Below are 15824 nucleotides of genomic sequence, written 5' to 3' on the forward strand. Positions count from 1 at the left end.
TTCGGGCTTGAACTGATGGTAAAACTAATGACATTATTTACTGTCTTTACATTTATTTTGAAAGCTGAAGCTCGCGATTATGGTAAGGGGCGTTACATTTCCGACGAGTGCTTGCGGTGTTCGGCCAATCACAATGCACTGGGTCAGCTGGCCAATCAGAGCAGACTGCGCTTGTCGGAAGGAGGGACTTTGTAGAAAACTAAGCGTTTGAGAGAGGCGGGGCATAGAGGACCTACAATAATGTACAGTATTTGAAAAATAATGTGTTTTTTGAACATTAAAGCATGTCAACATATTCTGTTACACCAAATACACAAAATAATGATCTTTAAAAAAGCATCATATGACCCCTTTAAATAAACACTGTACACATACATATGTAAACAAAAACTTTTATTTTGTATGCGATTAATCACAATTAATCGTTTGACAGCACTAGAAGTATTTACTTAACATTGGGAAGACTGGTGATAAAATACTATAATTCAGAAGTCTGGGATATGTATGAATTGTTAATGTTTTTGAAAGATGTCTCTTATGTTCACCAAGGCTGCAATTATTTCATCAAAAATACAGTAAGACACTAATATTGTGAAATATTACAAACATTTTTGATTCATTTAATGCATCCTTGCTGAATAAAAGTATTACTTTGTGCATGCAAAACGTTTGCATATGGTACATAGTACATACCAGATTTTGTCATGATTAGTTAGTTACAAATTGAAATTGTGTATGTACATTTTGCCTGAAAGATTGTAAAATGTGGGTTGTTCTGTAAATCTCTCTAAGGCCCGAAGTGTTGAAGAACTGCCTGCAAAAATCTGTGGAAAAGGGCTACTTGGAGCAAATCACTGGCAAGGGAGCTTCTGGAACATTCCAGGTTAGTTACCCTTCTGCATCGCTCAGCACCTAAAAGCAGGTTTGATGAGAATCTGCATTTGCGTTTGACAGTTGAAGAAGGCTGGGAATAAAGTGCTTATGGGTGGCGGACTGCTGGAAGATGCCATAGTGGCCGCCATCACAGCCATGAATGAGCCCAAGACCTGCAGCATCACCATACTGCGCAAATTCCTGATGGAGAGACAGAAGGAGCAGAACAGCTATTTTGTCGGTACGGTACACTAACTCCTCACTCATCACAGCCTAGGGAGAGTTTTCTCTCTGAGGACTGAATCAAGTTTGCCTTTGTTTTGCGGTTGCTTCTAATTGTTATTCTCAAATGAGTTGTTCACAAGAACGTTGTTACATAAATAGTTGTCTTGATCTGTCCTTATTTATATTACAGCCACCATTTGTGACCCTGGAGCACAAAACCAGTCATAAGTCACACAGGTATATTTGTAGCAATAGCCAACAATACATTGTATGGGTCAAAATAATCGATTTTTCTTTTATGCCAAAAATCATTAGGATATTAAGTAAAGATCATGTTCCATGAAGATATTTTGTAAATTTCCTACTGTAAATATATAGAAACTAGTAATATGCATTGCTAAGAACTTCATTTAGACAACTTTAAAGGCGATTTTCTCAATATTTAGATTTTTTTGCACCCTCAGATTCCAGATTTTCAAATAGTTGTATAAATCTCAATTTCAAAAAATTGACCCTTATGACTGGTTTTGTGGTCCAGGATCACATTTATATCTCCCTGTACTTGTTGCAAATGAATGTGTTATGCAGCATCTTTGTGAATGTTTTCTCTCTTATGGCTAGTGTCAAACCTGAAGCGAACCTTGCAGAAGTGTAAAATGATGGGATGGATGGAGCAGATTTCTGGTCATGGACTCAGTGGGTCATACCAGCTAAGCTATCCGTATTACCCGAGGTAAGTTCAGCTCACCGTAAGCCAGCTTATTACTGTTAACTAAAACTAAAATTGTTAAAAATTGTTTTTGGGAATTGAAATAAAGATGAAATAAAATAAAATATAAATAGTAGTTGAAAAACCTATATGAAAAGTAAAAAACTGAAATAAAATAAATTAAGCCAAATAGAAATATGGAAAAAAATGAATAAAAATGACTAAAACATAACAAATTACTAAAAATGTAAATTAAACAAACTATATAAGCTGATTAAAAAATGTTAATAAATACTAAAATGAATTATAATTAAATAGCACTGCAATAAGCAAAAATATCCTAAACTTTCCTTTTGGGCTTTTCAGACTTGGAATCCTGAATGCAGGTTCATTTTTAACTCTACAACTAATTAGTTCTAGTCTAAAGGAATAGTCACCCAAAAATAAACATTTTATTTACTTTATTACTTTTATGACTTTATTTCTTCTGTGGAATATAAATGAAGATATTTTGAAGTATGTTTCAGCTGTTTTTGTCCATAAAGTGGATGCCAGTGTGGTCCAAAACCATTTTGAGACCATGTCTTCTAGGTTTGGGTGAACTATCCCTTTAACTCTTAACAATTCAGCCACAACATAAATTGGATTGTTTTAGAGGGAACTTGGTGAGTTTATTACTTTTTTTTGAGGTAATTTTTGATGTTTGTCCATTTTGTCAGAAGTGTGATAAAGGTGAGAACTTTAATTAACAAATGTTCTATTACTCCTCCTGCAGCCCAGCGGTTCTGTTTCCAGAAATGATGGAAAAACTTAAACAGGAGGAACAGAAGCTTAAACGCAAGAGAGGTGATGATTCTGATGAAGAATCCGAAGAAGAGTCAGAGCAAGCATCTGAAGAGGAGGAATCCGATGAGGATGAGCCTCCGCGAAGAAAGAGGTGAAGTACATCACATAAACAGTATCAGTGTGATATATTATCTTTGTGATGATACTCAACTCTAGAGATTTGAAACCCTGCATAATAAACCTTGCGGATGGATGATAAAAAGGGGTGAAAAAAACGCAAACTGTATCTACAGTTCAGAATATCATAGAGACTTTTAGTTTAGACTGTGTCTTTGCATGCTTTCTGCTTGTCCACAGGACCCAGCATGCAAACCGGACATCTGCGTCTAAGGCTCGTCCAAATAAAAGGGCTAAAACAGTCAGCAGAATACCTCCTGCTTCAAAGAGATCAGTTGCATCGGCCAAGAAAGCCCCTCCACCAGCCAAGAAACAAGCATCTGCGAGCAAAGCTGCATTTAGAAAGGCACCAGAGCCTGTTAAAGCCACACCAGTCAAGAAAGCTGCCCCGACCAGTAAACCTAAAACACCAGTAGCCAAAAAGATGACAAGCAGGGGGTCCAAACGGCCGTCGCCCAAGGCAGCTAAGAAGGAGGCAACTGAATCAGCTGTGAAGGCTAAACCTGCCGCCCGGAAGTCACTCCGAGCCCGGAAATGAATCCCGCGCTTGCCGACGACTGAAAAGATCAACTGTAACTCCGTAGACTGCAGTGCTGGCTATTTTCTCCTCTTTTTTTTTGATTAAACTTCCATGTTCTCCTCGTCTTGGGGCCTCTGATGAATATAGGACCTCTTCAGAGTTATTCTGCCATTCAAATACAGGCATTTTATGTTCAATATTCTTAAATTACAGGTAAAGGTATAGCATAGAAATGCTACTGTTTATGTTAAGATGCTCATTCAGGTCACCATTATGAGAACATCTAGAAGGAGCTGTTCTCGCTTGTGTATCAAGAAAAAATCTATTATTTAAAGTTCCTGTAGTCAGTCTTTCTGTAGAGGCAAGCATTTCAGTTATTCTGTCGCCCCTTTCTCATCAGTGTTCATGAAAACTCTTTGTAAGTTTTAGTAAAAAAAATTTTGGGGGGTCATGTTTTGTGAATTTAGGTCTTTAGCTACTATTGTAATCAAGAACGTTTTGTTGATGTTGGTTTTTTCGTGCAAGTCGAAGTAAAGAACGATTATTGATGCCTAACTTTCAGTTGAACAGTCTAAATGAATGCAAAATTGGATTTATTAAGATGCATTAAAGAAACATTGGCATCCATATCCACAACTGTCTTTTTGTTCTGTATAGTCTACGAAGAAGAATATAAGTTGAAAAGACTTTCCAAGCAGATGTTTAAGACATTTGACGCACTACTAACCCGGTCATACTCTTGTGTGTTAGTTTATCAGGGGGATTAGATGTAATTTTATGAGCATTGCTCACCTTACCCTGCATGCATGCAACTGATACACTTTTCTGTAGTCCTTAATAAAGTGACTATATTTGTACTTCATTATTTGGCCATTGTTTTGTTTTGGTGGTTTGGTTTAAAATTCAGTTGAGGTTAATGATAAACCAGCAATTTTAAAAGCTGATACCAAATGATTCAAGCACTGAAACACAAGGTTTGTCTCCTTATCAGAGCGAGCCTCTATTAATGTTAAATTCACCATAGCAAATTCTTACTCTTGTTCTAACACGCACAAAAGGCATGCTTTAAATTGGTATACTAAGCACTGAAATGTTTACATACAACAACTTGTCTGGAGACTTGCTTTGACTTGTCTTTGGGCTTACAGTAGGCCTATCTCAAGTATCTTTTACAGACCCTGTTGAAAAAAAACAGCATATGCTGGTTAGGTATGTTTTGAAGCTGGGATGCTGGTTTAAGCTGGTCCTTTTCTGGTGTATGCTGGTCCTAGCTGGTTTAAGCTGGTCCTAAACTGGTCCGACCAGCACATGACCATCTAAGGACCAGTTTAAACCAGCAAAGGTCCAGCTTAAACCAGCATCCCAGCTTCAAAACATACCTAACCAGCATATGCTGTTTTTTTCAACAGGGTGAATTACAGAAATTTACAGATTTTTACAATGTCCAGGTATCCAGTATAAAAGGGTGTCACATTTTCTCGATTTTATGATGACTCATGATGATTATGAACATTAACTACTGCATTACGTAACATATAATTTATTAGAAAATTTACAAAAAAAAAAGTTATGAATGTCATGAAAATGTAAGTGCTGTGATGTAAATATTTTTCCACAGACTTTTGTTGAAAACCATATATGTTTTAGGGTTAACTGTATGTTCGATTAGCCAACAAATCGTTCTTTTCAGTTAATTGGTTCCTTTTAAAGAATCAATCGAGCGGAATCGCAAATAAAATCAATTAAGTCGAAGCGAATTCATGCCGTTTTGTGGTATAAATGGCCGTTCGTTTGTAAAGTACTGAATTACTAGCTATCTGTAATCTGTATACAGAAGAATGTTGTGAACACAAAGATCATTTTAAATAAAAAGCTAATAATCTAATAATATTTTAGAATCGGGTTGTGAACAGCATAATACGCGTTTGGGAGCCCAAACAAATCATATTCTACACTAACAACATTATTTATTGTATCTATTGTTACTGACGGGACTCGGAAAAATCAGACTCTTTTAAGCGAATCGTTGTGATTCACTTCAAAGAGTCGGAATTCCTGAAACGAATTACTGTGCATCATCCTTGTGGTGTAGGCGGAGAGTTCGATTGTTTTCGATGGATCCAGTCTGGCTCTAGATAGGCGGGATTTAGAGGATAAGGTGAGTCAGGATTGCAAAACCCCGGAGGATAATCGACCTACCCTGCCAGGTTCAGTCGCGTGGACGCATGTTTGTAAGTTTGTATTTGTTTCTTCTGTGTTTTACTGTTATTTCAGCAACATTCTTGATCCTTGTAGTGTTACTCAAGCGTTACAATTAAAGCAGTAGGTAAAAAAAATGTTCTTTCGATTTTTGTGGAAACTGTTTGGCTGTGTTTCAAAACATACTTTCATTTTGGCCATTTTTGGTACGTTTCGAATCTGAACGCTGCACGGCCTGTAACGTTATCTTGGAGGAATGTGTGTCATTCCTGTTGTTTGACTTATCTTATTTTTGCCCCTCTTTTTTTGAACAGTAAGTACGGCAAAGGACGCCAGGCTTAGATTGAGACATGGGTGAGACAGCTGGAAGGGAACATGGGATTGTTACAAGATCTGCTGAGGTGAAATTGTCTTAAATGTTTAAATGCAGTACCTCTGATATTGAAACTAAGTTGATTTTGAAATTGAGTCTGTGGTTTCATTCCACACATTGGGATGATTGCATAGTTTTGTTGCTTTTGCTGAGTAAAAACTCAATTTGTCTAGTATATTGGCTCATTTCCTGTGGATGACAGTTGTTTGGATGATCAGATTCAGCAGCTGCACACTCAGCTGAAGTCTTTCAAGGTAATTTGTGTACTGTTAAATGAGTCTCAAGAGTATGTTTGCTTTTTCATATTTGTTTGCCATGCAAAAGTTTGGACACTTGACAAAATATGTGTTTAATGGTCTTAAGAGCCTTTTGATCTAAATGCATATGCTTATGTGCTTGCAATTAGTTTTGTAGACAAATTATGTACATGCATTCAAGTATTTCATCATTTTACTGACTTTGCTATTATTATACAAGGTCAAGTCATATTTATTTATATAGGGCTTTAAACAATAAAAGTTTTAAAGCAGCTTTATAATAATAATAAACAAGAAAATAACAGTAAGTTCTTCAATTATAAAATGAATACGGGTTCAGCTGTTAAACAGCTCTGAAAACACATGTGTCACTGTTCAGCTTAATTTAGTTAAGTGTTTATTCAATTTAGTTGAATGACAATTCAATTTAGAAAATAATCATACTTCGCTGGTAATGTAGATGATTTGTGAACTTCTGTATCTGCAGAACTGCAAGAGTAAGCGAACAGTCTCATTGAGGTTCTCTGTCAAGGGAGTCAAAGTTTATGATGAAGATGAAACGGTAAGATTGTCTTAAGATTTCTGACATTTCTCTTTGTGTATGTCACATGGTTGAACTCTTTATGCATCTCATCAGACACTCCTCATGGCTCACGCCATGTGTCGAGTCTCGCTGTCCACTGCCCGTCCGTCTGATGCCCAGTTTGCCTTTGTCTCCCATAATCCTGGCAATTCTGATGCCCAGCTCTATTGCCACCTCTTCAGAGCCAGACATGCCCGAGCTGTAAGCATTAACATGACGAAACCCAGCAAAGGTTTTGTGGTTGGTGTGTTATTAATCACTTTGGTTAAGAAGTGCCATATTGTGATTGTAATATTGCACATGTCGGTTCTAGAATCAAGGATGTGTTTTTCTGGTTTACAGGTTACAGTAGTGATATTGCCAAGACTGTTACTGCTTTGCTTAAATGAGAAAAACTGCTCAAACACTGTAAGAATTTAATGTGTTCCATTTCTTGGTTTTACTCAAATAAAGGCCCAGTTCCTGAACCTGCTGCTTTGCCGCTGTTTTCAACTGTATTTTCTGGAGAAGCATCCAGAGGAAGCACAGGATGAGTGTTCAGGGAAGAAACCAACTCGAACCCCATCGTTGCTTAATCAAGGTTTCCCTCTCAGTGTTAGTGCCTTGGTGTCTTTCCGCAGGGCCCCAACTCAAGGCCTGCTACCAGGGGCAAAGGTTTGTTGTCACCGTATCTAGCATATATTGCTTTATAAAGATTATCATAACCTTGATAAGCTTTCGAATGAAATTGATGCAAATGGCATAAAAAGCAGTTGGTACAAGTACTAGTTTGATACTAGTTAAAGAAATATTCTGGGTTTACTGGTTATTGGTTGTCCTCAATTTTATTTTAATTTTTTTTGTTAATTGAAACATACATTTGCAGCTTGTGGTTTTGGTATCACAAAAAAAAGACTTAAGCTGTAAGTTTGTTTACATCTAGACTAAATATTTATATAAATTGTATATACAATTGAATGTAATTATTTTTAAGTAATATCATTTATATTATTATATCATTTATATTATGATTATTTATATTATTATTGATTAAAAAAATTATATGTATACTTTATTTTTAAAACACACATTATATATATATATATATTTTTTTTTTTTAATTGATAGCATGACCTACAGATTTTGTCAATGGAGCTTGTTGTAAAGGGTTGTAAATAGCCCTCAAATATTCCTTTTGAGAAAAAGTTTACAACAATTTGAATGCTGCACTGTTCTGCAGTGCGTTCATCTCAATTTCTCTGAACAGGTGTTCTCACAGCCGAGCACAGAGCAAGTCAGCAGTCCTGAAGAGGGCCCCACTTCTTCTCCGACTATAGTTCGTAAAAAGGCGATTCGACCTAAAGAGCTGCGCTCTGGAGCATATCGCTCTTTTACATGTACTCCTCTCAAACAGCGGCACCTGCAGGATAAACTGAGTGCACCACAAGGTGGGATAAGTGTTCATAGAACACTTTCGAGAGTGAGAGAGTTCATTAGGTAATGCACACACATAGTTAAGGTTGCTGGCTTAAGACACAGTGGGTTAATTTATTATACTTATCATTTATCTTTGGTTTTGGTGGTTGGTGAGTCAAAAAAGGTGGTGGGGATTTCCATAATATGGATTAGTAGCGTTGTTGTTGTTTTTCTTAAATTTTTTAAAATCTTATACATGTATATCTTTTTTCCCGACAGTAATATACACTCTTAAAAATAAAGGTGCTTAAAAGGTTCTTCACAGCGATGCCATAGAAGAACTTCTATGGCATCGTGAAGCACCTTTATTTTTAAGAGTGTGTGTGCTACTAAAATAAGATTATTCTAAACTAAGAGTCAGTCCACACTAGGATTGTTGCAGTGTTTTCTTTTGCCAAAGAAAACAAACATGGACATAATTTGTGAAACTATTCCTGTGGGAATCTGAAGAATCTTTTCTTTTTGTGAAACAGAAAAGGAACAAGCCAGTGCAAAAGCATGCAAGTCTCGTGCTCCCAGTTTAGCCGAGACAGAAGAAGCTCTGGCTCAAGCAGTGTGGTGCTGGGCTGGCGTGTCTAGGTCAGTGTTGGTGCACTAAGACAATGAAGTCTGTTGTTTATTTATATACATTTAAAGGAACAGTTCATCCAAAAATAAAAATTTACTCTAAGATTTAGATGAGTTTGTTTCTTCATGGGAACAGATTTGGATAGATTTGTTACATCATTGCTCACTAGTGAATTCTGTGCAGTAAATGGTTGCCATCAAAATGAGTCCAAACAGCTGATTAAAAACATCACAATAATCCACAAGTAATCCACACAACTCCAGCCCATCAATTAACATCTTGTGAAGCGGAAAGCTGCGTGTTTGTAACAAACAAATCCATCATTACGTTTTGACTTTAAACCGTTGCTTCTGGCTACAGTAAAATTCCTGTGGATTTTGATGTGAGCGGACAACAGGGGATAGACTTTAAGTGACAGCTTAAAGTTAAAATGCCTTGATGGGTTTGTTTCTTACAAAAACAGCTTTTCACTTCACAAGATGTTAATTGGTGAACTGGAGTGGTGTGGATTATTGTGATTATTATTGTGGTGTTTTTATCAGCTGTTTGGACTCATTCTGACGGCACCCATTCACTGCAGAGGATCCATTGGTGAGCAAGTGATGTTATACTAAATTTCTCCAAATTTGATTGATGAAGAAAAAACTTATTAACATCTTGGATGGCCAGAGGGTGGGTACATTTTCTGCAAATTTTCATTTTCGGGTGAGCTATTACTTTAATGTTTACACGCATAAATCTCAATGCTTTATTCATTTTAAAGCAGTACCTCTTAATATTAGATTTTGCATGTTTCTCCAAATTGTATAAGTCTATTTTGAACACATTGTTCAATATTTTATTCTGTCATTTGTCATATTTAGGGTCAATTGCAATCTGTTGAGATTAATTGCATTTTTTTCCAAGTTGATTCTTGGAAGATATACCTTTATAGCACATAAAGATATATATATATATATATAATTTGTTCTCTTTAATAAGCAAGGTAGTACATCAGCGGAATGAATTCACATTGCTTTTAATTTAGTATGTTCAGTGTAGTGCTGAGTCTCTGGTTTCCATTACAGCGACTGTAGTTCTTCATTGCTGGTAGATGATGTCTTGGGTGCCTTCTTGCTATGTCCTCATCCCAAAAAGCCCAACCGTGGGTCTCTTATAGTCCGCTTTCCCTCAGGACTGGTAACTCATGCTATTAAGAATTCCAAGGGGAAGTTCCAGCTTGAGGTGAGCAAAGATGGAAGCTGTTTTGTCGGTATTTTGTGTTACTTGTTCCACTCTTTAACTACTTGCATCAGAAGTAGAAGGTAGTAAATGTTTAATGTTCTTTTACAGAAATGCCACATTGACTTTGAAAGCCTTGCTGCTTTGATTGAGCACTACACAGAGTTCAATGAGGAGCTGGAATGTTCTCTGAGCTCTGCCCGTGTCAACCACTGCTACGATTGGGAAGAGATTGTGAATAAGAGTTCACGGTCGCTGCAGGACAACAAGAAAGGCACTTTCAAAAACCAAAGTTGGGTTTGAATCCTGTCTTTCATGCACTTTTTTTTTTTTTTTAAATACAATAGTTTTTAAAAAACATTTTATACTATATATTTTAAACTTTACAGAGCTGCTGACATTAGTAAACCTTCCTAACAAGGATCTTAAGTCACTGGCACACTTTTTTGATATTTTAAAAGGACACTTCTGTTTTGCCTGTTGGCAATAACCTCAACCCACCTAAAGCACTCACATTGTTGGTGTTTTGGTTTGAATTTCTTTTCTAGGGAAACGAGCACTTACGTTTTTCATGTAAATGTCAGATGTAAATGTATACTCCACAGCTTTTGCAAAGGTGCAGACTATATACGTTTTATGTCCCATCTATTTTGTCTTTTAAATTGTGTTATGTGTGTTTATATTGATTTTGGACATTTTTTTCCCCACTCACTTTATAAGAGCTTTTTAGCGATAACCTGAACGTGTCCAGTGAATGGATTTTCTTTGCTCCCTTAATGTTTTGGAACTCTTGCACTTTTCACCTCATAAATGCACACATTTCTGTCATTAGCTTTGCACCAGTGTAAATTAAGTGTCTTGCCTCATTGCATAAACTGATTATACAGTCATTTTGTCTCCTTTTTTGTGTCTTTACTTTAATGTGTATTACTTTGAAAGAAACCAGTGGAATACTGCTATTTAACCAGAGACTAGATCGTATGGTATATTTAGATATGAAAGGATAGGATAGAATATTTACTAAAAAAAAAAAACGCTTTATTTTTCACGCTTTATTAAATTATACTGCGAGTTTGGAACTCGCACACAGACACTCACAAACTGGTATTCTTATCGTTATGGGTTCATGCCATAGGCGTAATGGTTTTTCTACTGTACAAACTGTATTTTCTATACTGAATCTTAACTGTAACAAACCCTAACACTACACCAAAACCTACTCACACAAAACTAGTTATTTTAGATTTTCAAGACACTTCATTCTGTAGGACTTATACGTTTTTTTTTTCCTCATAAGGACCAAATAAATGTCCCCACAAGGTCAAAATTGACTGGTATCACTATATTTGTGGGGACATTTGGACCCCATAATGTAGGGAATACCAGTACTGTACGCAGACACACACACTGTAATGGCAAAATGAAGATAATTTAATGAGTTTCTACCTAATCAACAAAGCTGATTTCTAACACTTTCTTTTTTTCTTCCTTCCTTTATTCCCTTTCTCCACCTCTCCTTCTTTTTATTGAGGTATATCTACATTCTTTCGGGTCTGCATCACTGCTTTTCTGCAGCAGACTACAGTGCCATTTCCTGACAAATACATGCATACCATTTAAACAACTCTTTATTTTAGCATTTAGAAACAAGTATTAGCCCATTTTTACAGAAAATATACCACATTATATAATGGGGACTGAAATGGCACCGAATGCCAGGAGTGACCCGTCATTATTTTGAGAAAGTTTCTCAATATTTCGAGAAGGTTTCTCATTATTTCGATAAAGTATGTCATTATATTGAGAAATTAAGTCATAATAATGAGAAGCTTTCTCATTATGATGACTTAAATAAAAAAATATTTCTCAACTATGGCGGAAACGGGCTTCCATAGTAAATAAATGTCTGGTAATAAAAAGTTTTTCTTTATGCAAAATATATTAACATATTTATCAGTACAAGCAGGATACTTATATTTGATGCAAATAATATTTAATATTCAGTGCGCATGTCACTGGGGGCGCGTTGTGCTGATACAGCCGGCGCCTTTGAAGTTTGAGGTTGCTAGGCGACGCTGAACGCCGCAGCAAGAGAAACACGCTGCTTTATTTAATTTCGCGGACCGCAGCCTGACCTCAAACGGGCCTTTACGGAGTCTGGACCGGATGACAGTGTTCGTAAGCGTCGTTTCTAATGACAGAAGAGCTACTTGTCTTACTGAGAGGACTATGGCACACTGCAGTCTGATATTTGGAGTGTTATTTCCATTTCTGTTCAGCCGATAAGCAGTGACCACGCTATCCGTCCAGATGGCATCAGAATCCGTGAAGGTGGTCGTCAGATGTAGACCTCTGAACGAGAGAGAGAAGGCCATGAACTGTAATATGGTGATCTCGATTGACAGCAGTCACTGTCAGTGTTTCATTGAGAAACCCGGAGCCACGGAAGAGCCTCCCAAACAATTCACATTTGATGGGACTTATTATATAAGCCATTCCACTGAGCAGATCTATAACGAGATCGCATATCCTCTAGTGGAGGTAATATTGATTTGTGTGTGTGTGTGTGTGTGTGTGTGTGTGTATGGGATTGGTCAGTGTGACAGCTACAGCCTCTATGGGGCCAGTTGCTTTCCAGTGTGCATGCCCATAGATATGGTTATCTGATACCTGTTGTCTTTTTGGAAACAGAACACCACAGAGTTTAAATCAGTCACGGAAGTAACCTACAGCCCTTCCTTTTATTGATTATTTACTAGATGCTGTGCAAGTTGGGCCCTTTAGACTCTAAATATTAAGCTTTGAGCATCTATCTATCTATCTATCTATCTATCTAGGACTGAAATGGCACCGAATGCCAGGAGTGACCCGTCATTATTTTGAGAAAGTTTCTCAATATTTCGAGAAGGTTTCTCATTATTTCGATAAAGTATGTCATTATATTGAGAAATTAAGTCATAATAATGAGAAGCTTTCTCATTATGATGACTTAAATAAAAAAATATTTCTCAACTATGGCGGAAACGGGCTTCCATAGTAAATAAATGTCTGGTAATAAAAAGTTTTTCTTTATGCAAAATATATTAACATATTTATCAGTACAAGCAGGATACTTATATTTGATGCAAATAATATTTAATATTCAGTGCGCATGTCACTGGGGGCGCGTTGTGCTGATACAGCCGGCGCCTTTGAAGTTTGAGGTTGCTAGGCGACGCTGAACGCCGCAGCAAGAGAAACACGCTGCTTTATTTAATTTCGCGGACCGCAGCCTGACCTCAAACGGGCCTTTACGGAGTCTGGACCGGATGACAGTGTTCGTAAGCGTCGTTTCTAATGACAGAAGAGCTACTTGTCTTACTGAGAGGACTATGGCACACTGCAGTCTGATATTTGGAGTGTTATTTCCATTTCTGTTCAGCCGATAAGCAGTGACCACGCTATCCGTCCAGATGGCATCAGAATCCGTGAAGGTGGTCGTCAGATGTAGACCTCTGAACGAGAGAGAGAAGGCCATGAACTGTAATATGGTGATCTCGATTGACAGCAGTCACTGTCAGTGTTTCATTGAGAAACCCGGAGCCACGGAAGAGCCTCCCAAACAATTCACATTTGATGGGACTTATTATATAAGCCATTCCACTGAGCAGATCTATAACGAGATCGCATATCCTCTAGTGGAGGTAATATTGATTTGTGTGTGTGTGTGTGTGTGTGTGTGTGTGTATGGGATTGGTCAGTGTGACAGCTACAGCCTCTATGGGGCCAGTTGCTTTCCAGTGTGCATGCCCATAGATATGGTTATCTGATACCTGTTGTCTTTTTGGAAACAGAACACCACAGAGTTTAAATCAGTCACGGAAGTAACCTACAGCCCTTCCTTTTATTGATTATTTACTAGATGCTGTGCAAGTTGGGCCCTTTAGACTCTAAATATTAAGCTTTGAGCATCTATCTATCTATCTATCTATCTATCTATCTATCCATCTATGCATCTGTCTGCCTGACTGTCTTTGTTTTTGAATTACATAATCAAATATTGTATAATTTTTTTTTGCAAACAGGGTGTAACTGAGGGCTACAATGGGACAATTTTTGCTTATGGACAAACAGGCAGTGGCAAATCGTTCACTATGCAAGGTGTTCTAGATCCTCCATCCCAGAGGGGAATCATCCCTAGAGCTTTTGAGCACATCTTTGAGACAATCCAGGTAACTATTTTGCATATCATGTGATGGTACCATCCATCATAGTATAAAACATCATATTTACTTCTATTATTCATTGACTTGTAATATTTAATATGAATAACAAAGTAAAATATTATAAATACACTACCATTCAAAAGTTTGGGGTCAGTAAGATTTTCTTTTTAATTTAATGCTTTTGTTAAGCAATGGCACATTAAATTGATCAGAAGTGACAGTAAAGACTTGTACATTGTTACAAAATATTTTTATTTCAAATAAACACAGTTCTTTTCGAATTTCTATTCATCAAATAATCCTGAAAAAAATGTATCTCAGTTTCCAGAAAAATATGAAGCAGCACAACTGTTTTCAACACTGATAGTAATTAGAAATATTTCTTGAGTAGCAAATCAGCATATTACAATGATTTCTGAAGGATCATGTGACACTGAAGACTGGAGTAATGATGCTGAAAATTCAGCTTTGCGTCACAGGAATAAATGACATTTTAAATTATATTAAAATAGGAAACTGTTATTTTAAATTGTACTAACATTTCTCAATATTACAGTTTTTACTGTATGTTTGTTCAAAGAAATGCAGACTTGGTAAACAAGAGAAATTTTGCAAAAACACTTCTAATGTAATTCCTATAATTAGAGCTATATTCATTGTGATATAAGTGATCTTAAAACTGAACTTATTCTTTATAAAGTGTGCAGAGAACACAAAATTCCTTGTACGGGCCTCTTACCTGGAAATTTATAAAGAGGAAATCAGAGACCTTTTGGGAAAAGAGACCAAACAGAAGATGGAAGTATGTAACCACTGATCACACATAGCTCATTGTTCTCTTGTGTACATGGACTTCATGTCTCAATGCTGTGTGTGTTTAAGCTGAAGGAGCATCCTGAGCGTGGTGTGTATGTACGGGATCTGTCCATGCATACGGTGCACAGTGTTGGGGAATGTGAGCGGATCATGGATCAGGGCTGGAGGAATCGCTCTGTGGGATACACACTCATGAACAAGGATTCATCCCGCTCACACTCCATATTCACCATTCACCTAGAGATCTGCAGCACAGGTTGGTGTCTGAGTCATACACATTTACTAAGTCCTATGTAAATGAATGTATATAAATCATCTCTGTAATCTATTTATGAGCTTAGATGCTGCTGGTGAAGAACATTTGCGTGCTGGGAAGCTCAACCTCGTGGACCTTGCAGGTAGTGAACGTCAGTCGAAAACCGGTGCTACTGGAGATCGCCTTCAAGAAGCCACCAAGATCAACTTGTCCCTTTCAGCCCTTGGCAATGTTATATCTGCATTGGTGGACGGTCGTTCCAAGCACATCCCGTACCGTGATTCCAAGCTTACTCGTTTGCTTCAGGACTCACTGGGCGGAAAATGATGACAATTAAAACAATTATAAAGAGAGCATCAGTACTCTACGCTACGCCAACCGCGCCAAAAGCATCCAAAACCATCCACGCATCAATGAGGACCCGAAAGACGCCCTCCTGCGTGAGTATCAGGAAGAAATCAAGAAGTTGTGAGCGTTAATCTCCGGGCAGCAGGGATCTGCCAACCTCAGCTGTAAGAAACACAAAAATTGTTTAAATTTGAATGTGTTTGAATAGCGCAATGTTGATTTTTTTTTTTGTCTGTTCTAAGCGCTTTTGGCC

At 37.2% G+C, this 15824-nt stretch overlaps 3 protein-coding genes across 3 annotated transcripts in view; all 3 read left to right on the forward strand.

Moving 5' to 3' along the window:
* hp1bp3 (heterochromatin protein 1, binding protein 3) overlaps nt 1-3888 on the forward strand; it is a 12965-nt gene extending 9077 nt beyond the window's left edge. Inside the window, exons 8-12 of the mRNA XM_016494597.1 lie at nt 793-883; nt 955-1114; nt 1720-1831; nt 2583-2744; nt 2951-3888. Coding sequence (XP_016350083.1) covers nt 793-883; nt 955-1114; nt 1720-1831; nt 2583-2744; nt 2951-3308 — 883 coding nt within the window. The 3' untranslated portion in view covers nt 3309-3888. The remainder of the gene's footprint in view (nt 1-792; nt 884-954; nt 1115-1719; nt 1832-2582; nt 2745-2950) is intronic.
* A 1517-nt stretch (nt 3889-5405) lies between these two features.
* On the forward strand, nt 5406-10836 carry sh2d5 (SH2 domain containing 5). The gene is made up of 10 exons (XM_016494598.1): nt 5406-5521; nt 5804-5890; nt 6036-6116; nt 6607-6681; nt 6757-6903; nt 7156-7356; nt 7949-8129; nt 8631-8736; nt 9793-9949; nt 10058-10836. The coding sequence occupies exons 2-10, from the start codon at nt 5840-5842 to the stop codon at nt 10247-10249; spliced, it is 1191 nt and encodes a 396-aa protein (XP_016350084.1). The 5' UTR covers nt 5406-5521; nt 5804-5839; the 3' UTR covers nt 10250-10836.
* A 2562-nt stretch (nt 10837-13398) lies between these two features.
* Nucleotides 13399-15824, forward strand: part of kif17 (kinesin family member 17) — a 17259-nt gene continuing 14833 nt past the window's right edge. Inside the window, exons 1-4 of the mRNA XM_016494599.1 lie at nt 13399-13629; nt 14011-14157; nt 14852-14953; nt 15034-15223. Of these exons, the coding sequence (XP_016350085.1) occupies nt 13399-13629; nt 14011-14157; nt 14852-14953; nt 15034-15223 (670 nt within the window). The remainder of the gene's footprint in view (nt 13630-14010; nt 14158-14851; nt 14954-15033; nt 15224-15824) is intronic.

The sequence above is a fragment of the Sinocyclocheilus anshuiensis genome, unplaced genomic scaffold (assembly GCF_001515605.1).
Source record: "Sinocyclocheilus anshuiensis isolate Anshui unplaced genomic scaffold, SAMN03320099.WGS_v1.1 scaffold294, whole genome shotgun sequence".
In the NCBI taxonomy this organism is placed as follows: domain Eukaryota; kingdom Metazoa; phylum Chordata; class Actinopteri; order Cypriniformes; family Cyprinidae; genus Sinocyclocheilus; species Sinocyclocheilus anshuiensis.